This window comes from Sinocyclocheilus grahami, unplaced genomic scaffold (assembly GCF_001515645.1).
Source record: "Sinocyclocheilus grahami isolate Dianchi unplaced genomic scaffold, SAMN03320097.WGS_v1.1 scaffold655.1, whole genome shotgun sequence".
Taxonomy (NCBI): Eukaryota; Metazoa; Chordata; class Actinopteri; order Cypriniformes; family Cyprinidae; genus Sinocyclocheilus; species Sinocyclocheilus grahami.
In genome coordinates this window covers 855991-877973 of record NW_015505834.1, presented here as the reverse complement: position 1 = coordinate 877973, position 21983 = coordinate 855991, and the positions used below count along the sequence as shown (strand labels likewise).

The 21983-nt window shown below is 37.6% G+C and overlaps 2 protein-coding genes across 2 annotated transcripts in view; one reads left to right on the top strand and one right to left on the bottom strand.

Moving 5' to 3' along the window:
* Positions 1-3136: 3136 nt before the first annotated feature.
* LOC107558668 (trafficking protein particle complex subunit 13-like) lies at positions 3137-10884 on the top strand. The gene is made up of 9 exons (XM_016242326.1): positions 3137-3277; positions 4657-4725; positions 6024-6123; positions 6907-6991; positions 7065-7192; positions 8570-8642; positions 8954-8998; positions 10348-10448; positions 10528-10884. The coding sequence occupies exons 1-9, from the start codon at positions 3196-3198 to the stop codon at positions 10733-10735; spliced, it is 891 nt and encodes a 296-aa protein (XP_016097812.1). The 5' UTR covers positions 3137-3195; the 3' UTR covers positions 10736-10884.
* Positions 10885-12370: 1486 nt separating this feature from the next.
* Positions 12371-21983, bottom strand: part of LOC107558703 (small glutamine-rich tetratricopeptide repeat-containing protein beta-like) — a 19439-nt gene continuing 9826 nt past the window's right edge. Inside the window, exons 7-12 of the mRNA XM_016242369.1 lie at positions 17066-17204; positions 16856-16918; positions 15560-15597; positions 15040-15123; positions 14765-14885; positions 12371-12580 (exon numbers count right to left, since the gene is read on the bottom strand). Of these exons, the coding sequence (XP_016097855.1) occupies positions 14774-14885; positions 15040-15123; positions 15560-15597; positions 16856-16918; positions 17066-17204 (436 nt within the window). The 3' untranslated portion in view covers positions 12371-12580; positions 14765-14773. The remainder of the gene's footprint in view (positions 12581-14764; positions 14886-15039; positions 15124-15559; positions 15598-16855; positions 16919-17065; positions 17205-21983) is intronic.

Here is a 21983-nt window from a genome sequence, read left to right as displayed (position 1 = left end):
TGTTCAGAATTCAGAGGACGAATTCTGTGTCTTTTTGCTAGCGCATGGCAGTCCATTCCGGGCATTTCGGATTGGTTGCAGAACGTAATAGAGAACGGCTACACGCTTCAGTTTCAGTGGTCCACCCTGGTTCATTGGTGTGGTCATGTGGTGCTGAGGCAAGAAATTCTCAATCTCCTCGCGAAACGCGCGATAGAAGTGGTCCAGCCGAGCGAGAGAGAGAGCGGATTTTACAGCCGGTACTTTGTCGTTCAAAAGAAAGATGGTGGTCTCCGAGGAGTTGGACCTGAGAACCTTAACTGGACCTGAAACACATCAACCGTGCATTATACAAACGTACTTTCAAAATGACAACTCGCGCAGATTCGACCCAGAGATTGGTTTGCTTCGGTGGACCTGAAAGACGCATATTTTCACATCCAGATCGCCCCTTGTCACAGGCGCTTTCTGAGATTTGCGTTTGAAGGTATAGCGTATCAGTTCACAGTGATGCCGTTCGGGCTAGCGCTGGCGCCACGTACATTTACGAAATGTGTGGATGCAGTTGGACTCAATCTCGATGAGAGCGCATCTGAGCCAGGAGCGCATAGTAGATTTAATGTCCGCTCTGAATGCATTCAGGCTGGGCTGTCCCGTAGCACTGAAGGAATATCAGAGGCTCTTGGGGCGGATGGCGGCGGCCACGACGTCTGTCACCTCGGTCGACTCTATATGCGCCCCCTCCAGATATGGCTGAAGGCACAAGTACCGAGAAGGGCGTGGAAAATGGGCCGTGCCCGCGTTGTGGTCACTCGCAGATGCTTGAACGCGCTGAAACCATGGCGAAACCCCGACTTGTACCAACGCGGTGCCCAGATGGGTCTGGTCACGCGGTGGAAAGTGGTCACGATGGACGCGTCGACGACGGGCTGGGGAGCTCACTGCGACGGCGTACCAGCCTCGAGCTACTGGACAGAGTCGGAGAGAACGTGGCACATAAATCGCGTGCCAGGGTTCAGATAAATGGAGACTGAACCCTGGGACAGTGAGGCTGATCTGGGAACGGTTCTGGAAAGCGGAGGTAGACTTGTTCGCGACAGAGGAGAAAACGTATTGCCCTCTGTTCTTCTCTCGTTTACGCTCTCCCCTAGGCACTCACGATGCCGTGGCCGAATGCCCGTCTGTATGCTTTCCCCCCGCTGAAGATTTTGTCGCAAGTGCTACACAAAATCAGAGAGGAGAAGGCGTCAGTGTTATCAGTTGCTCCGTACTGGCCGAACAGGCCCTGGTTTCCCGATCTGCTGGAAATACTAACGGCTCCCCCGTGGCCGATCCCGCTGAGACGGGATCTCCTTTTTCAGGCGGACGGCTCGGGATGGCACCCCCACCCAGAATGAGGCTCGTTGTCTCGCTGCATGATGGACACGATTACGGAGGCGCGAGCCCCTTCTATGAGACGCCTGTATGCTTGTAAATGGGCAGTGTTTGAGAGATGGTGTGAATCGAATGGTCGGGACCTGGGAAATTGCCCCGTGTCTGACATTCTGAATTTTTTGTAACAACGAATGGACGGGCAGCAGTATGCCCTCCACTCTCAACGTTTATGTTGCAGCTATCTCTGCCTTTCACACTGCTATCGACGGGCGCTCAGTGGGAAAACACGATCTAGTGACCCGATTTCTGAGAGGCGCGAGAAGACTAAAACCCTCTCGCCCTCCTACAGTGCCATCCTGGGATCTGGCTCTAGTGCTGGGGGCGCTAGCCCTTCCGCCCTTCGAGCCACTTCAGACTGTCGGCTTGAGGGAGCTCTCGCTTAAAACAGTGCTGCTGCTCGCCCTTGCTTCGGTCAATCGCGTGCGGGATTTGCATGTGCTCTCTGTGAATGTGGACTGCTTGCAGTTTGGACCAGGTGATTGTAACGTCACGCTCAAGCCAAGATTGGGCTACGTGCCTAAATCGCTCTCGACACCGTTCAGAGCGCAATAGGTGGCTCTTTCTGCTTCCACTCCAGAGGCAGAGACTTCATTGGATGCCGCACCGAATCAGGTGTTGTGTCCGGTGAGGGCTTTGCGAGTTTACATCGACCGCACGGCTCAGTTTCGACAATCTGAGCTGCTGTTTGTATGCTATGGAGGCAGCGCCAAAGGGCAGCTTTTCTCCAAACAACGGCTATCACATTGTGTGGTCGACGCTATTGCCTTGGCATATTCCAGCCAGGGAATGGAATGTCCTATTGGTGTTAGAGCCCATTCAACGAGGGTGGTTGCCTCTTCGTGGGCGTGGACTAAGGGTGTTTCTATCAAAGATATTTGTATGGTGGCTGGATGGTCTTCGCAGAATACCTTCGCCAGATTATACAATTTGGACGTGTGGTCATTAGCATCACAGGTCCTGTCGGTGAGTACAACCCATGGTTCTACCTGCAACCACAAGCCGTTTGACTGTGCTTGTGGTTTCGACTAGGTTGTGTAGGGGGATCGGGGGCGGGACCATCGTCATGTTCAGACTGTGGTGCCCCAGATGCGGCCATTCTCTATGTGTGTTGGTATTGTGCCCGGCCTTGCCGCTCACATGCTTCATTGCTCTATTATATTACATAGTTGTATGCGTTTGACATGATTATAATATCTTAGCTTTGTATGGCGACGGCGCTGCATCTTTCTCTCAATAAGAGACCTGCCATCGGACATGGATTTTGAGTAACCTGATTGGATCCCTAAGCGAGAATCTACATCCAATCCCCTCGAGGCAAGTCGCAGGGTTGTATTTGATTGGTTGGGGATTATTTTTAGTGTCTTGCAAGAACTGTTCATGCTAGCTCCGCAGAGGCCGAGCCTTTTTACTTCGCTGCTTCCACGGCGTTGTTCTATACAGTCCCCAAGGCATTAACGTTCTCGATAGGGAACGTCTCCGGTTACTGTCCTAACCTCGGCTCCCTGAGAGACGGGAACAAGACATGGCGTAGGTCGCCTTGTTCACTGCTCAGGTCTGCTGTACTATTGGTTCAGTCGGAAGATTCTGAGCTTATGCCGCCAATACGGCGCATTATATAGTGGCAGGGGCCCCGCCCCTATTCGCCATCTTGGCTGGCATTGGCCAGTGAGAGTTGCAACTTCACTGGCGTACTTATATCTCAAAGATGTGTTCGAGTGCAGCGCATTCGCTGGTGTCGCTGAAACGCGGTTTGTCCCTCTGTACTCGCCGTGAGCATCTGATATGCAGGTCAAAGGTCAGTCCACTGCAGCAGACAAGATGGATGTCAGCCAGGCAAAACAAGAGCATCTGCTCGCTTTAAAAGGTACTGCGGGTGTTTACTTTCTTACTAGAGTAGCGTTACCGAGGGCGCAGCTGAATGTCTGAACAATGTTGCGGTTCATTCATAAATATCGCTGAAATCCCCGCTGCTAGCTGCTAATGCTAATCATGTCTGCTGAGTACAGAAGAGACTCGGGTCTCAAATCTAACGTTACTGCAGCGCATTAAGTTTGTGACACGGTACAATGTTTGCTCTTTTTTTGTCCTTCAGAGCACGTTTCTTAAAAACAGTCAATTAATTTGCGTCTAGTAATTAAAAATGGAGTTGTCCAGTAGTAAACAAACGAGAGGTGCTGATTTGTATGAGCAGACATCAGCTCGCTGTCTGTTATTGAATTAGATGATAGAAAAGATCTTTATAACCTCTTCTGTGCTGGATGTCAAATAACCCTAAATCTGTCATGCAGCATTCTTGTGCACAATGGCTTTCAGATTGGCTAAATGTATGAAGAACAACAAATGCTTTTATTCTTGACGGTCGTTTTCATATTGTATTTATATAGGTTGTATATTTAGCAGGTTAGAGAAACTAGTGTAAATTAACATAAGCACATAAAAACACAAAAATTCAAGTTATATTTTGCATAAAGAAAATTAAGCCTTTTGTGATCCTCAACAATCAAAGCGGACTGACATCAATGAATGTAACCTTTTTTGTTTTTTAATGAAATAAATGCGCTATATTTTGCTTCAGTAATATTTACGCTTTGATATTTTGTATTTTAAGGGTATTTCATGGTACTAGACAATACTCGCATCAAAATTATACACCTTTATTTCTTTATAAGCACAAATATAGATTAAAAAAATGAACATTGGAAGGCAGATTGGTGTTTGAGCTTTGAAAGACCATTTAGCAGGTTCCACAAAAGTCGCCAGGTTTCTTACTATTACAAAATATAAACTACACGACTGAAGACCACCGGGGGAATAAGCGCAGTTGTAGATACACATCGTGATAGTGTTGTACGACCGAATTGAATTTCATGCGGATTTGAATCAGATTGATTATAGAGGATTATGTCTGGGTGATTTTCATTACTGTATGACATTTAGCTACATACAGGTTCTGGTTAAAAAATGATTACAGAGTGCAAACCATCTTGTACAATCCTGCTACAGTGAAATATTATGCGATCTTCATAATTTGGTTCTTTATAGCCGAGGACTCGCAGAGATAGGCAGTTCAATCAATGTGTATATTACATATCTATATTTACATTATGCTGAACACACCAGTTTATTGCTTTGCTGGTCCTTGCATCAGTTACTGTAGAGTTGTTACTGTTACTCCTATCAGCCTTAAATAAATCTAAGTATTGATGCAAAGTCAGATTAACAGTCTCTTGTTTCTCTCTCCAGTGATGCGGCTGACCAAACCGACACTTTTTACAAACATGCCAGTGACGTGTGAGGACCGAGATCTTCCAGGTACAATCCAGTGACAATTGAGCAATAGTGAGCAAATACAGAATCATTGGTAAAAAAAATAGTTTCATAATTCATTAGTTAGATTAATTTGTGCTTTGGCCTGTGGCTCTGGTTCAGGCATCTCTGGTCTGAAGTATTATGTTGCAGGGTTTGTTGTTGTAATGCAACCAAGCGGCAACCTCCCACTCTATCTGGTGAAGCCAACACGGAAGTGACTTAAACTGTAATTCATCGACTGACCGCTAGAGGCTGGCTGCAAAAGGGAGTCAATCCCATAGACTCCCCATGTTAAAATGCCCAACTTTACAGCAGAAAAAAACAAGTTTACAGCCTGGTTCAAAAAATTATTTTGGTCTATATAGCTAATTTTGCCCTTCATGACAACTGTGAGGGGGGTGAATGTTTTTATAACTCATCCGTTTAAATTATATTAAGCCTTAAAGTTCTGCATAATTAAGGGCGTGGCCACTTGAGTGACAGGTGGATGGCCGCTGCTGTCACCACCGTCGAGCTAAGTGGGCGTGGTTTCAACAACCAGCTCCCGCCTCTTTGCCTATCTTCGATTATCCGGGAGTGACGCACTGCCAAGATGGTGACGGCCGGCTCCGCCCACTTTTGAGCTTCAAAAACTCTCTTCGGTACCCTACGGGTGACGTCACGAACACTACGTCCATGTTTTTATACAGTCGATGAATGCAACCCATCAGCCATTGCTGAGTCCAGTATTGAGCTTCTCTGAAAGCGTTTAGCAGCAGCTCTGTGAGATCCCGAGTATAATGCCTTCCCCAGGATGGCCATGTGATAGATCAGCAGTTTGCAGTGTTTGTTTGCCCAATGGCTCTGAAAGCGATCTCTAGCAGCCGTGCTCCAGAGCCGCATGTCACTAAGACAGTTCTGAGTAGCACTTCTATATATAAAAGGGGCTGAAATATGTATATGTATGTATTTCCCCTATAAATCCGCATGAATGAGATTGTAATGCTGAAAACATGAAGTGACTTTGTTATGCTTTTTTATATAAATAGTCAGCAGAAACATGGCTTGCAAACAGTTTGTTTGGTAATTGCTCATAATTTGATGATTTATACATGTTGATGTTATTTTTGTCATACAGGAGATGTTTACATCTGGAGATTTATACATGGTGGCAATTTACGGCCTGTGACCTACATGTTAAAAATGGCATAAATAAGACACGGATAAAGCGATCGATTGATTTAGATGTATAGAGTGATCTAAATCTAAGCGCTGACTGTCTCTCAAGAGGTTTTACAGCTCAGCATATCACATGTCTACAGGTGATCTGTTTGTACGACTCATGAAAGACGATCCATCGACCGTAAAGGGGGCTGAAACACTAATCCTTGGGGAAATGCTCACGCTGCCACAGAATTTTGGGTAATGTTTGTTTAATAAAATCAAATTATATGCATATCGATAACTGAAAAGATTTGTTTGAGTTCATGGCACTTTCCACAAACATGGTACACCTTAGTGTTTCTTGGCTTTTTAAAATATTTAGAGGCAAACTGGCAAAATATTTTTTGCCTCTAAAATTCTATTATTTATAATTAGAACTATTAGATTTGTTTGATTAACTATAATCTAAAAAACAAAATTAATGTTCATTATAATCTAGTTTAAAACGCATCAAATGTCTGTATTCTCCATCCCAAATCTATAAATTTGCAGATTCAATGCATTTGTTATAGTATTTATTCATCTTTGCTAAAATTACTTTTAAAAATGACTGTTAAAAATACAATTATTTATTGTTAATTCATTTCCGTGATATAATATTAACAATTTTTGATAAAATTTTTACAAATATCTTCGCTAATGTTGAAATTAACCTTTAAGTTTTAATGAAGTTTTTAAAAATGCTTTAGAAGTATTTTTTATTGTTAGTTATTGCTAATGTCAACAAATAGAACCTTATTGCAAAGTGTTACCAAAAATGACCGAAATGAAGTATATAGACAACAGTTTACAAAAATCACAAACATTACACGAAAAGAATAGAAATAAATCAGCGCATATAGTATTTCAGCTGACCTCCCGAGGTTAATGACCAACATTTCCTGCAGGTTAAGTCCTATTCGTGGAAAGTGCCACATGCCCATGTGAATCTCTCAGTGCTCCAGCGATTCGAAATATGCATTCTCTCCATTTCCCGTACAGAAATATTTTCCTTGGCGAGACCTTCTCCAGTTACATCAGCGTGCACAACGACAGCAATCAAGTAGTCAAAGATATTCTTGTGAAGGTAACGGCTCGTGGGAAGTGATCGAGTATCTCCTGCAGCTGTTTTGATATCACATGATTCTCTCCTCTCACAGGCGGACCTGCAGACGAGCTCTCAGAGGTTAAATTTATCTGCTTCAAACTCTGCCGTTTCAGAGCTCAAGCCCGAGTGCTGCATTGATGATGTTATCCATCACGAGGTCAAGGAGATTGGGACACACATGTACGTGCCTTCTGATGGTCGAAACATTCAAAGCCTTTAGTTCTTAGTAATGCAATGCCGGTTTGCATTAATATAACAAAGGTTATGACAGTTTTTAAATCCAGTGTTGTTGTTGTTAACGAAAATTAAAAGTATTCAAAATAATTTTTTATAAAATGGTTCGTATTAATATAATAAAGGTTTCTTATCAAATAATGATAGTTTGTGAATCTAGTGTTGTTATTGTTAACAAAGTATTTAAATTATTTTTAGTCATTTATATAGAAAAATAAATGTTAAAAAACCTGACTGAAAACTAACTGAAGCAAATAAGCTTAACGTACTAATGAACTAAAACTAAAACGGTAATAAAAATGCAATTAAAGCCAAACAGAAATATGAAAAACTAATACAAATTGCAAAAGCACTTAATAAAATTACTAAAATGTAAATTAAATAGAAAACTGAAAATGTAAAATAAAAGACTTCAAAATTGTAATAAATACTATAATAAATAATACTTGCACACTCAACACACTAAATAATGCACTCTCAGATCTAACCAAGCCCACTTTTCACAGTCCAATCAATTCTACATGGGAAAATTCAAGTCCCCCAGCGGGTTTTTTTGCGGGGGGCTTTATATCTCTTTAAGGGAAGCCCGTTTGCGCCACTGAATAAAAAATAAAACATGGTAATTGCGAGTTATAAAGTCAAAATTGCTAGTTATAAAGTCAGAATTGCGAGATATAAACTTGCAATTCTGAGAAAAAAAGTCAGAATTGTGAGATAAAAAGTCGCAATTACCTTGTTTTATTTTTTATTTAGTGGCGGACACGTGTTTCCATATGTCTCCGCCACTGAATAACATTTTTTGAAAAAAAAAAAAAAGGTAATAGCAACTTTTTATCTCACAATTCTAACTTTTTCTCAGAACTGCGAGTTTAAATCATGCAATTCTGAGAAATAAAGTCAGAATTGAGAGATATTCTATAATTGAGTGACTTTCTCAGAATTGCGAGCAATTCTGACGTTATAACACACAATTGCGAGTTAAGTCAGAATTGTGAGATACAAGCTCTCAATTCTGAGCACATGTAAGTGTTTTCCCCCTCAGAATTAGACTTTATAACTTGCAATTGTGAGAAAAAAGTCAGTATTGCGAGTTCATATCACGCAATTGTGAGAAAAAGTCCGAATTGTGAGATAAAAAGTCGCAATAACCTTTTTTTAATTCAGTGGCGGAAACGGCCTTCCATACCTATAACTACTTGGAAGGTTATAATTATGTGACATTACTGAAACCAAATGCTGTTACATAATTATGTTGCTACCAAAAACATTTTAAGATGCGTGTACAAAAAGTCCTCACCATATATGTTTATCATCTGATTCCAGCTTGGTCTGTGCCGTCAGTTACACCACTCAGACTGGAGAGAAGCTTTACTTTAGAAAGTTCTTCAAATTTCAGGTGAGTTTATTTCCTCCTCCGCTCAGTCATTCTGCACTGTGCTTGGACGCCAGCTCCACACATCACTTGTAAACCATTTCGCACAGAGCCAAGACTTAATTTACACTAAAGCTTGACATTTGAACGCCAGTATGAGATCTTGTGCTGCTCTGTACATCAGAAGATAGTCAGCAGAGTGTTGTATTGAAGAACTAAAGCCACGTCAGTGAAAACAGTCTTGAGTTGTGCGATAAATTGAGTTTTACATGGATTCTGTTGAGGTAGAATCACACTGCAGCTCAAACTTCAGTTTTAACTCTATTTTGAACCAGGTTCTCAAGCCTCTAGATGTAAAAACCAAATTCTACAATGCTGAGGTAAGTTTAGTTTACACTGATATGTGTTTTTATAACGTTTAAAGAATTATGCCTAAGCAAATGTGTGTGTATTGTGTGTATTTATTATGTATATATAAATACACACTCGTATGTTTATATTTATATTAATATAATTTATATAATGTATAAATATATTTAATATATAAACGTAACATATTTTTCTTAAATAGCCTATGTATGTGTGTATTTATATATACACAATAAATAAACACCGTACACACACATATATTATGTAAACAACTTTTATTTTGGATGCGATTAATCGTTTGACAGCACTAATAATACAGTTGTGACCCTGCACCACAAAACCAGTCATAAGGGTCAATTTTTTTAAATTGAGATTTATACATCATCTGAAAGCTCAATAAATAATCTTTCCATTGATGTATGGTTTGTTAGAAAATCTGGAATCTGAGGGTGCAAAAAAAATCTAAATATTGAGAAAATCGCCTTTAAAGTTGTCCAAAAGAAGTTCTTAGCAATGCATATTACTAATCAAAAATGAAGTTTTGATATATTTACGGTAGGAAATTTACTAAATATCTTCATGAAACATGATCTTTACTTAATATCCTAATGATTTTTTTGCATAAAAGAAAAATCTATAATTTTGACCCATACAATGTTTTTTTTTGGTTATTGCTACAAATATACCCGTGCTACTTATGACTGGCTTTGTGCTCCAGGGTCACTTTTATTATAACATTCACACATGGTGTTGAAATCTGTAATAGATTTGTATCCATCTGTGGGATCGGAAATATATTCTAATGTCTTAAAAGAAGTCTCTGCTGTTCAGCAAGTCTGCATTTATTTGTACAGTTAAAAAAAATACATGCCTGATTCAAGAAGGGGGTCTCATTATTTTACTACCTTACTCATTTTAAGTGAAGTTGTGCTTTGTTAGTATAATGTCTGCTAGAATGTTAAATAAATGTTCAGTGTTAAGTAAATACTTTACTTTGAAAACACAAAACAGTAAAGGCAAAATTTGGGGAGGGCACAAGAAAATAAGTCTTTATTAATCGGTAATCTGCTCCTGTAAGCATAATTTGTTTTGCTGCCTTTAGTGTTCATTTTTAGTTTTAATAACAAAAAAACCCAAATATTATATTTTTGGCAACTCTCAATTTCTCTCAACACGGGGACAGGAGAGCTAGTCTACTACTTGCTAGTCACTTCTCAACACGGGGACAGGAGAGCTAGTCTACTACTTGCTAGTCACTTCTCAACACGGGGACAGGAGAGCTAGTCTACTACTTGCTAGTCACTTGAAAAAGTAATCTCATGATACTACTCATGTGTCCCCCCCCCCTCTTCTCTTCTAGGCTCCTGGTTACGGTGACGTCAGGCTTTCTCTCGAGTTGATCCCAGACACGGTCAGTCTAGAGGAGCCCTTCGACATCACCTGTAAAATCACAAACTGCAGGTAAGAGCACTGCTGTGCGTCTGTCTGTGTGCTCGTACTGTAGTCGGGGAGTGTTGAGCGCTGGTTTGTTTGCTGTCAGTGAGAGGACCATGGATCTGGTGCTGGAGATGTGTAACACTCGCTCCGTTCACTGGTGTGGGGTGTCAGGCAGACAGCTGGGGAAACTCAGCCCCAGCGCTTCCCTCTCCATTCCTCTCAAACTGCTGTCCTCCGTCCAGGGTTTACAGGTACGCCAAACTCAGACATCATCAATGGGCTTTTTTCATGCATTTATAGCAAAGGCTTAAGAAATGCTTTTCGGTCCACAGGATGTTGAAATGAAATCTGAATTGGAATGGCAATAGGATTTTACTGAATTATAATTCTAAAAAACTCAATGCAGTCAGTCACACAACCGAGGAATTTCATTAGTCTAACAGAAATTATGCGACAGATGTAACAATATAATAACTACATTTCAATTATAAAAGTATAAATTGTAACCATGCCTATTTATTTTCAACTGAATCAACATATTTCTCTAAAATGACAATACTTTTTTTTTTTTTCTAAAGCGCTGCAAAATGTCCATCACATTGTTTTCAGAATAGTTATAATTAGGGGATACATTTTGCTCTTCTACAATGACTCATGAATAGAAAATTAATTTCTTAAATATAATGAAATCAATTAAATACACATTTCTGTAGGTGACATTTTAAACATTGATTATTACTATCATCAGATGTTTCAGGAAAAAAAAAATGTTTTATGTATGCTAATAACATGTTTATGAGTATTCATATAGAAAAATGCTGTATATTTAAAAAATGACAGCAATTATATGAATTTCTGTCATTTCTTTAAAAGCATTGAATTCCATTTTAATGATGTATTTAATATATTTTCAAAATATATATAAATGATTCTGTATCCTGTTTACTACTTGAATGCAAATTAATTCAGGAACTTATTTAATATTTAGCAACTTTGCATGTGAAATGACTGACAACACCTGCTATAACATGTGAAGAGCTTAGCCAATCATAACAACCATGTCATTTAAAGATTCTCTTAAAGGTACAGTGTTTCAAAAAATGGGATCAGAGAAAAGGTGGCATATGATTACCTAGGGTGACCATACGTGCCATTTTCCCAGGATGCGTCCTGGCCAGGATTTCTATATTGCCTAAAATATGTAGGTTTTGGCTTTGTTTGCGTGTGCAGACCGATCGGTGTATGACATCAAAATATCTCGAGAGCATTTTGAAAGCATAAGGAACCGTCTGTATGGTATTTTGATGTCATACACCGATCGGTCTGCACACGCAAACAAAGCCAAAACCTAGATATTTTAGGCAATATAGAAATCCTGGCCAGGACGCATCCTGGGAAAATGGCACGTATGGTCACCCTAGGTAATCATATGCCACCTTTTCTCTGATCCCATTTTTTGAAACACTGTACCTTTAAGAGAATCTTTAAATGACATGGTTGTTATGATTGGCTAAGCTCTTCACATGTTATAGCAGGTGTTGTCAGTCATTTCACATGCAAAGTTGCTAAATATTAAATAAGTTCCTGAATTAATTTGCATTCAAGTAGTAAACAGGATACAGAATCATTTATATATATTTTGAAAATATATTAAATACATCATTAAAATGGAATTCAATGCTTTTAAAGAAATGACAGAAATTCATATAATTGCTGTCATTTTTTAAATATACAGCATTTTTCTATATGAATACTCATAAACATGTTATTAGCATACATAAAACATTTTTTTTTTCCTGAAACATCTGATGATAGTAATAATCAATGTTTAAAATGTCACCTACAGAAATGTGTATTTAATTGATTTCATTATATTTAAGAAATTAATTTTCTATTCATGAGTCATTGTAGAAGAGCAAAATGTATCCCCTAATTATAACGTTATCTAAACAGACAAACACAAAGAAACCTCACTCGGGTATTAAGATGATGTTCTCTGTGTATTAGGTGATTTTAAATGTGTTTTTTCCTCTTCTCTTCTGATGCTTCCATATAAAGTGCCATGCCCTTCATCTCAGGTTCGAATAGGAATAGAAGATTGATTTAAACGATTGCACTCACGACTTCCTTCCGCCGCCCTCCTTCGGTTCTTGATCCTGTATAGACCAGAAGACAGAGATTCATAGTTTTCATAATTCTGCAGGATACACAGTTGCATAAACATTTAATAAGAGCACCTGAAAAACATACTTGGGTGAAAGTACAGATACCTTAGAGCAAAAGTGACTCTATTACTAGTAACAAGTCACCGATTTCAGTATGACTTGAGTAAAAGTCTTAGAGTATCTGATTTTAACAGTAGTTAAGTATTTTACACGTACAGAATGTAGGCTCAAAGATGCATTAGTCCTCGACAACTAAGAGAAATGCCAGTGAAAACCAAGAAACAGTCGATTTGTGAGGAGAGTAATCCACGTTTATTTTCTAAAATCGAAAATGAAACCGAACACCTCAAAACGAGGCGTCTACAAACGCTTAAGTCTCATTTAAGTTCAAGTACTCAAAAGGGCGTAAGTCAACCAGTATCCTTCAAAAAGGCCTCAGCTATGTCCTCATCTTATATGTGAAACATCTGGGATTCATAACTACCTGCTAATGCACTCATATTTGCCTTGTTGCAAGTTTGGTGAAGTAAGGGCAAAAAATGCACATGCTGTAGTACCGTCAAAGTCCTGTAGATGTAAATACTTTTTACATCACTTCATTTAATACATTTACAGCAGTATAAATATGATATGAAAATTTGCAGAAAAGTTGCAGACAGTGAAAAAAGGAGTAGTAATGGTAAGCTTTTAGGCTCACTGGAAAAACGGCTGTTGCGACATTCCTGCAAAATGATATTAGGCAAAGTTTATTTATATAGCACATTTCATACACAATGGTAATTACATCACTTCTTGCATGTTTCGCGACACTTTCAAAGTGAGTGGTGATAAAATGTATTACATTTAATCTGAAACGGATGAATGTGTCACTATTTACTCACCCTCAGGTTGTTCCAAACATTTATGAGTTACTCATTTCTCTTGAACACAGAAGGTATTTTAAAGAAAGTTGGTAACTAAACAATTGCTGGTAGCCATTGACTTGCATAATATGGAAAGTACTATGGAAATCAAAGGCTACTGTCAACTGTGTGGTTACCAACATAAAGAAATGTGAATAAATAAACGACATGGAGGTGAGTTAATGATGACAGAATTTTCCGTTTTGTGTGAACCATCCCTTTAACAAAAGCAAACATGAGATAAAACCATGCCACTCTACAAGTCTTTGTGCTCTTTGAGTATTGTGACTGGTGTTTCCCAGGCTTTGCATTGCAAGTGCTGTACCAGGTGCGCTACTGAGCAAGTTTACTACATCAGAAAAGCCATAAATATGAAGCTGGTTCTGTGACGCGAATGTCAAAATGTACTAGTTAACAAATAATGCACTATGGGAAAAGTGTTTTGAGGTCATAACATAGCATTGTGCAATGAGCCACAAGAAAATTAGTCTTTATTAATCGATAATCTGCTCCTGTAAACATAATTTGTTTTGCTGCCTTCAGTGTTCATTTCAGCTAGAAACTGAATGTCGCAAGTTATTCAAACTTGTGACGCCCACATGAGCACCACAGCTTAATGTGTTGTGTTGAACGGTGTGTCCAAACCACTAAGTCAGGGATGGCGAACTCCGGTCCTGGAGAGCCGCAGTCCTGCAGCGTTCAGCTCCAACCCTAATTAAAACTCACCTGCCTGTAGCTTCCTAATAACCGTTCAGACCTTGATTAGCTTGTTCAGGTGTGTTTGATTAGGGTTGAAGCAAAACTCTGCAGGGCTGCGGCTCTCCAGGACCGACGTTCGCCACCCCTGCACTAAGTGAAAGAATTTTCAGAAATACATTTTATTCAGCTGAGACACATTAAATTGATCAAAAGTGACATTAAAGACATTTATAATGCTATGGTAAAAAATAAGTCTATTATTCAGTAATCTACGCCTGCATTCATAATTTGTACTGAACAGCCTCTAGTGTTTAATTCAGATGGAAATTGCAGTAAATTGTAAGTATAGGTAAGTTTTGGAGCACGAATGAAAGTAGAAGCTAATTTTTCCATCGAGTCTGTGTTAGAAATGTCACAAGCTGTATTCGAACTTGAGATGCCCACATGAGCAGCACGGCTCAATGTGTTGCCAACCACTAACTCACGTCTCTAACTCTAACGAGTGCATTTACTCCTATTAAGACTGCATGCAAGTATACAGTTCTTCAAGCAGGATGAGTGTGGCGTCTCAGACCTGCTGGGATCAGGAGTGCTCCTCGGCGCTGCCGCTGAAAGAGCGACTCCGGATGTGGTTCCTCAGCTGTTCGATCAGTTCTGGATTCTGCTGCTGGATCTGCTGGGCGAACTGCTGTCCACTGAGAGAAACAGCAACACACGGAACATATCATTCTGCTTGGTGCAGCGGTATATCATACACATCACCTTTGAATATCTGTGTAGCACATCATTCTTAAAACCGCTAGTGTAACACATGTCAAGTCAATCAAGCATCAAAGAGAAGATGCTCACGCTTCAATGAGACTGGATATGTCAGATAATCCACCGACTCCGGCTGCAGGTCCCCCCACCGCGTTAGACATCATGCCCGACATGCTGGTTTTGGAGAGTTAATCACAAACACACCGTGCCATGAGATGATATAGTGTGTGTGACCTATATTAAGAGTTAAAACTCATTTATCACATTTCAAACAAGTACGGTTGAGTTTCCGTTTACCATATTTGATGTGCTCCATGTATGTGTGTTGGTCAATGTTTATATGTGGATAAAGCTTCAATTAAATCTGTAATCGTAACTCTTGGATTAAACTTCTCAATTTATATGGACTAATTTTATCATGTTCTTATGTACTTTTTGAAGCTTAAAAAAGTTGATTATCAACAAATGGTGAGAAAAAAAAAAAACATCATTTGTGGTACGGGGCAAAAGTCTTACAGATTATGAATGACCATTTATTTTTTGGATAAACTATCCCTTTAAATTATAAAAGTATACCACAAATGCACAGAGTCAAAATGATTAAACTTACAGTTGCTGCACCTGCTGGTTTTGCATCACACTGGCAGCCTATAGAGAAAAGAGGAAGTGTTTGAGTGGATATGAACATCAAATTTAGTCTGGCAGTTCGTTAAAATAACTTAATAGAATAAATGGCACCTGGCTTAATGGTGACATCAGAAATTGAAGCTCGTTTCAAAAGCACTGCATTGTGGGATACAGTATTCTGCACAGTATGCACCATTGCAATGTAAATTTAGTAGATCATCCATGCAGCTGTGCACAGTATATCCATGTAATATCCTGCAGAAATACTGACAGTACTACTGCATGGAAGTATACTACTCCAAACCTCTAAACCTTAAAGGGATAGTTCACCCAAAAATGAAAACGTGATGTTTATCTGCTGACCCCCGGGGCATCCAAGATGTAGGTGACTTTGTTTCTTCAGTAGAACACAAACGAAGATTTTTAACTCAAACCTCAGTTGCAGTCTGTCAGTCTTATAATGTAAGAGGATGGGAATCACAGCTTTGAGTAAAAAAAAACATACACAAACAAAACCAAATTAAACCCTGCAGCTCGTGACGATACATTGATGTGTAAAGACACGAAACGATCGGTCTGTGCAAGAAACTGAACAGTATTTATATCGTTTTTTACCTCTGATTCACAGCAACGTCCAAAGTGTCCTGAGCGCGTTCTCAACAGCCGGGGCGTGAGGCGTCGTCGTCTTCTTCTTACTTTACGGCGGATCACAGACTTATAAGTGCATTACCGCCACCTATCTCTCAAATGGACCATTGATACTCCTAATTGAGATTGTAGATAGAGTGTCAATGGTTCATTTGAGAGATAGGTGGCGGTAATTTTTAATTTGGTTTTGTTTGTGTATGTTTTTTTGACTCTCAAAGCTGTGATTCCTGTGATTCACTTCCATTATATGACTGACAGACTGCAACGGTTTGTGTTAAAATTCTTCAAAGTCACCTACATCTTGGATGCCCTGGGGGTAAGCAGATAAACATCACATTTTCATTTTTGGGTGAACTATCCCTTTAAAGCAAAACCAAAGCTTTCATACCCTGTCTTAGATTTTGTGCATTTAGGTCTTAAAATTGTGCGAGTTCTTGTTATGAATGTGTCCCATTTTCTAAACTGCTGCAGTGTGCTAGAAACTACACGCTCACCCTCAGGCCTCCAGCTGACTGGCCCTTTAACTCGGGCATGGGCTGCATTCCAGACACATGAAAGGGGTCGCAGGGGCGATTTATGACCCTTTTCATAAATACTATTAACAGAGAAATGTGAAACCACTTGCACATACCATGCTAATGAAAGCGGGGTTATTGATGAGGCTGGCCATGTCAAAGCCCAGTCCTGTGGCCGTCTGCAGGAAGACATGTTATTACTGGCTAGCTCTCATATTTAATTACTCAACAGGGATACTCAATATACATTCGTAAAAAACTAAGATAGACTGACAGTCTATGATGGATGGGATGGATCAAATGTAAATGCAGCTTCTTCTACTCACAGGGCTGGATGCTTCTTTTTGTTTCTGCTCTGCTATCTTTAGGTTGGATTTGTAGGTGTCGTTTTCAGGATCTAACACCAGAGCTTTATTAAAATAAGATATCGCCTCGGGATACTTGCTCATAGAAGTTAGTGCCAATCTAGAATCATAAAGATAAAGTACCATCATTCAAATGTATCAAATGAGTAACTGTAATTTACTGGTTACAGTTACAAGAACATTTTAGATTAACTTTTAAAATACGTTGTATAATTCAGCAGGGATGGGAATCAAATGGAATGCACTGATTCTGATTCTAATTCCGTTTCATTTGATTGATTGTTTTTTGTTTTTGTTTTTTTTGCTCCAAAATGATTCCATTAATGACTTTTAGTACAATAATTGTTCCTAACCAAAAATACTAAATAAAAAGTACCATCGCAACCAAATATTCAAGACTTGAGGTTTAAACTCATGAGACTGATTCTTTAAAAAGTGATTTGTTTGCAATTACAAAATTTGTTGTTGCTATTTATGGCACTCGGTTTTTCTCTTTCATCATATTCTATTAGGGATGGAACGATTCACTCAACTCACGATTCAATTCAATTCACGATTTTGATTTCACGATTTGATTTTCTCACGATTTTTTTTAACAAAATGAGATTAAAGACAGTAAATGAAAAGGTGTCCTTTTATTAGGCTATTGCTGCACAATCTGCAAAAATGTCAACAATTCTGTGTTTTTCTGTCAATATGGGGTGCTGTGTGTACATTAATGAGGAAAAAAAATTAACTTAAATGATTTTAGCAAATGGCTGCAATATAACAAAGAGTGAAAAATTTAAGGGGGTCTGAATACTTTCCGTACCCACTGTATAAACTCCTACCCCTAATTGAATCGCGATTTGTTTAGCATCTCAACCGATTTGAATCGTCACATATTTGAATCGATTTTCATCCGGCTCGCGGTTCATCGTTACATCCCTATATTCTATTCTAGACGGTAACGTTGTTCATGTATTATTAATACAGATGTTCAAGAATAAAACCAAATTGGAATATTTTCAAAATGGAATTTGTTCTCAACACAAATTTTATTCCTAATGCAGGCAAATTGGTAACTGTATGGGAATATTAATAAATTAATGATAAAACACAACTTGGCTATTTAGAATCATATGAATTAAACAAATAATGAAAGGACAGTTATCAGTATATTTAGTATTATTTCAAGACTATTACCAATATTTAAAATGACCTTTTATTTTTATATTTTCATTTTAATTTTAGTTTACGTTTGAGTCATTTTTTGTTTTTTGTATATTTTTATTTAGCTTTTATATATTTTCATTTCAGTTTTAGTTTTAGTAATATTAATACATAAACATATTTTATTTTATGGTTGCGTTTTGTTTATAGTTTTTGTTATAGTTAGTCTTCATGGCAACATTTCTACGTTTTTTAAGTTCATGTTTATTTATTGCTATACTATTCTACACTATATATACTATTTCTATACTATTATTTATATATGTATTATTTCTATAAGTACTTATTTACTAATATTTTGAATTAGCATTTATTTCTATACTTTTAATTGTTCATTTTAATTTTAGTTCAGGTTTTTGCCATTTTTCGTCGTTTTGGTTTGTTTTTTATTATTTTTATTTAGCTTTCCTATTTTTATTTCCATTTTAGTCATTTTAATACTTATTTTATTTTATAGTTGTATAACTTTTTTATAGTTACTCTTTACGGCAACATTTCTAAGTTTCATTTAAGTTCATGTTTTTCATCTAATATTTGTGTTTTACATCATTTCGGCATTATTTCAATGAACCAGAAGCTATTTTCAACAATTGTAGTTCTAGTTAACAATATCAACACTGACCGTTATGGCACAATAATTGAAGCATCTTACCCCATTCTGCCATAAGCTTTACTGTACGACGGGTCGATGGCAATCGCTCGCTCACAGTCTCCCGTAGCCTCTGTGTAGTTTCCCAGCTTACTATGTGCCGCGGCCCTGAGAGAACAATCCCAGCAGTCAACACCAAACATAAAAACATACGTCTCTATGACTGACGCATTCTCAACGCATTCACCTGTTACAGTAATACACTGCATTTCTTTGGTCCAACTCAATGGCTTTTGTATAACAGTCCACAGCGCTGCTATAATTCTCCTCTTTCATGTGGTTATTCCCTGATAAAGACAAAAGCATGTGAGTGCACAGAGCATCGGGAATACAGCATTCATCAATTATTGATCCTGGTTTTATTTGCATCATTACAATGGAAAGATGTGATGACAGATGCCATTTAGTTATACATAATGCATCCTGACAAATTAATTGAAAAGTGTTTTTAGTCTAAGTACAGCAGGAAAGTGTGACATGCCCTCATTTTTCAGCTGCTCAGCTCTCTCGATGTCCTCTGGAGATGGAAACGTCTCAGGTAATGAAACAATATCATTCTGTAAACGACAATTAGACAAGAGTCTTTGGGAAAGGAGGCAGAATGCTCAAATCATGCTTGCTGCATAATATATTGAGTAATAAAAACCAGTACTCAAAATAATGAAAGAAAAACAGGTCGGGGTGTAATAAATGTAGTTACTTTGAGGAGGGAATTGAGGAATATCTCTCTCAGCGGCTGAGGGGCGGCAAGATGATAGTCACTGGAGCTGATCTTGAAAGTCGTCTCCAGACACTGTACTGCAACTATAAACAGGAGATTAATGTAATCATATTATTTTTTCAGTAGGTGCCATTATATCCAGAAAGAGTGCCATTACACTGCTCATATGTGGGTGTTTTGAATTGTTCTGTGAATATAGTGTAAAGTGTAATCTGTAAAACATGTCAAATGTTTTACTGTGATGTTATGTTTTGCTGAGATATAAATAAATAATTTCAGAATTTATTTTGTAAAAATGAATGATACCCATTTTTACACAAATTATGACTGTTGCACAGTTGTGATGTCATTTCTCTCATTTCCTGTCAATAATAAAGTGTATATTTTATATACATTTTTATGTCAATAATTAGTGTACTTGGTACACGGTCAGTGAAGAGCATGTTTGGGATGAGACGTGATGTGTGATAACAAATAAATATTACTCATTAACATAATATCCAGGTGAATTGCATTTTAGTTAAATTATGCAATATGTATGCCTTTTTGTATTTATTATTAGTTATTTGTGTCTATTTAGGATACATATAATGCTCACTATGCAAACAGACTTGTAGTTGGACATTTTATTATAAAAATATTGAAAATGTACAGCAATCTTTGGGATACCAAACATTTGGTCTCAGTTTAATTCAAAACAACTGGATATTTGATCCTTTACCTCTTTGTTAGCTAGGCACCGTATTCTGCTCCACTGGAAATCTAATAAACCTCCAACAACCTCCCAATGGCTAGTGGATACCATGTTTTTTTGAAACTGGAAAAAGTAAGATGTTCTGGGAAAAGTAATTTCTTCAATAAATGGCATCCCTTTATAGCTTACTTCAGGTCTCTTAATATTCTACTAATATATATATATTTGTATTAAGTATATATTGTATTTTATCTATTTGTATTACAATGACTACTATTTTCTATAATTAGTTGTATTCTTTATTTTATGATAGTTTTGTAGTTATTTTATTTACTTAAAAAAAAAATCTTCCGTTCTAAATCCGTTCTTTCTTTCTTTTTTTTCTTGGTTATGTATTATGTTTGGGTTTGGTCTTAAAATGTAAAAAATATATATATATTACTTGTTGTAATAATATTTGTTTTAATAAAAAGTTTGAACGTAAAAATATTGAAAATGTAATTTAAATGACGTCAAAAAATGTGAAATGTGATGGAGCTGGTTTAGAAGAAATACCAGGATGCTCCTGTAATGAATGTAACATACACTTTTGGACAATGAACTAGTGAGCGTGTGAAAAGTGTGTGGGAGCTTATTTTCTAAATTGAGTTTATTTTTCGGCTTTTTTTCTATTTTTTGGTCCAAAAGTGCCCATAGTTAAAGATCATAAAGATGATTTCATGTATACACAAACTCATCTAATTATTACAAATGAGATGTACACAAAATTGCTGAAATAATAGTAAAAAAAGTAAATAAATAAGAGCAGAAAATGTTCATAATGTATTATTGACAAATCATTCAGATTGTGGAACTGACACACTGCAAAAAATGCTTTTATGGTAAACATTGTCTTGTTTCCAGCCAAAATATCTAAAAATTCTTAAATCAAGAAGGATTTTCTAGACAAGTAAAAATGATTGTCTTGTTTTCAGAAAAAACAAGTCGAATTCAAGTGAGTTTTTGCTTGAAACAAGCAAAATAATCTGCCAATGGGGTAAGAAAAATAATCTTGTTTCAAGCAAAAACTCACTTGAATTCGACTTGTTTTTTCTGAAAACAAGACAATCATTTTTACTTGTCTAGAAAATCCTTCTTGATTTAAGAATTTTTAGATATTTTGGCTGGAAACAAGACAAAAGATCTAAGCTAGAAAAGCATTTTTTGCAGTGCACAAGGGTTTTATAGCTATCCGCTCCATTAACATGCTCTTGTGAAAAAAGTGCAAATAAATAAATAAATGTAATAATAATACTTATTATATGAATATGAAAAGTGCAAACTGAATGTATTGCTTTTATACATGTAACTGCAAGTTATTTACAATGAAATGAAAATATATTGTACTTTAAATTTATATTAAATGCAATTTGCTGAGCTCTCCAGCTCTTTTTTTGGCCCAATTACATAGGACTTCAATACATCTGTATATTTAATTTCATAATGACTTGTATTGTTTATGAAATACAGCATGGTTAAAGTGTACCGCTGAATGCACCGACAAGCATTTATGATAAACAAGAATATAATGCTATTTCTCTTGAAACTTTTCATGCATATATTA

Excerpts from the sequence above, each read along its gene's own strand:
- LOC107558668 (XM_016242326.1), top strand. The coding sequence starts at position 3,196 with ATGCAGGTCAAAGGTCAGTCCACTGCAGCAGACAAGATGGATGTCAGC. Across the intron at positions 6,124-6,906 it reads ACGCTGCCACAGAATTTTGG|AAATATTTTCCTTGGCGAGA; the intron begins GTAATGTTTGTT and ends TTTCCCGTACAG. Across the intron at positions 7,193-8,569 it reads AAGGAGATTGGGACACACAT|CTTGGTCTGTGCCGTCAGTT; the intron begins GTACGTGCCTTC and ends ATCTGATTCCAG.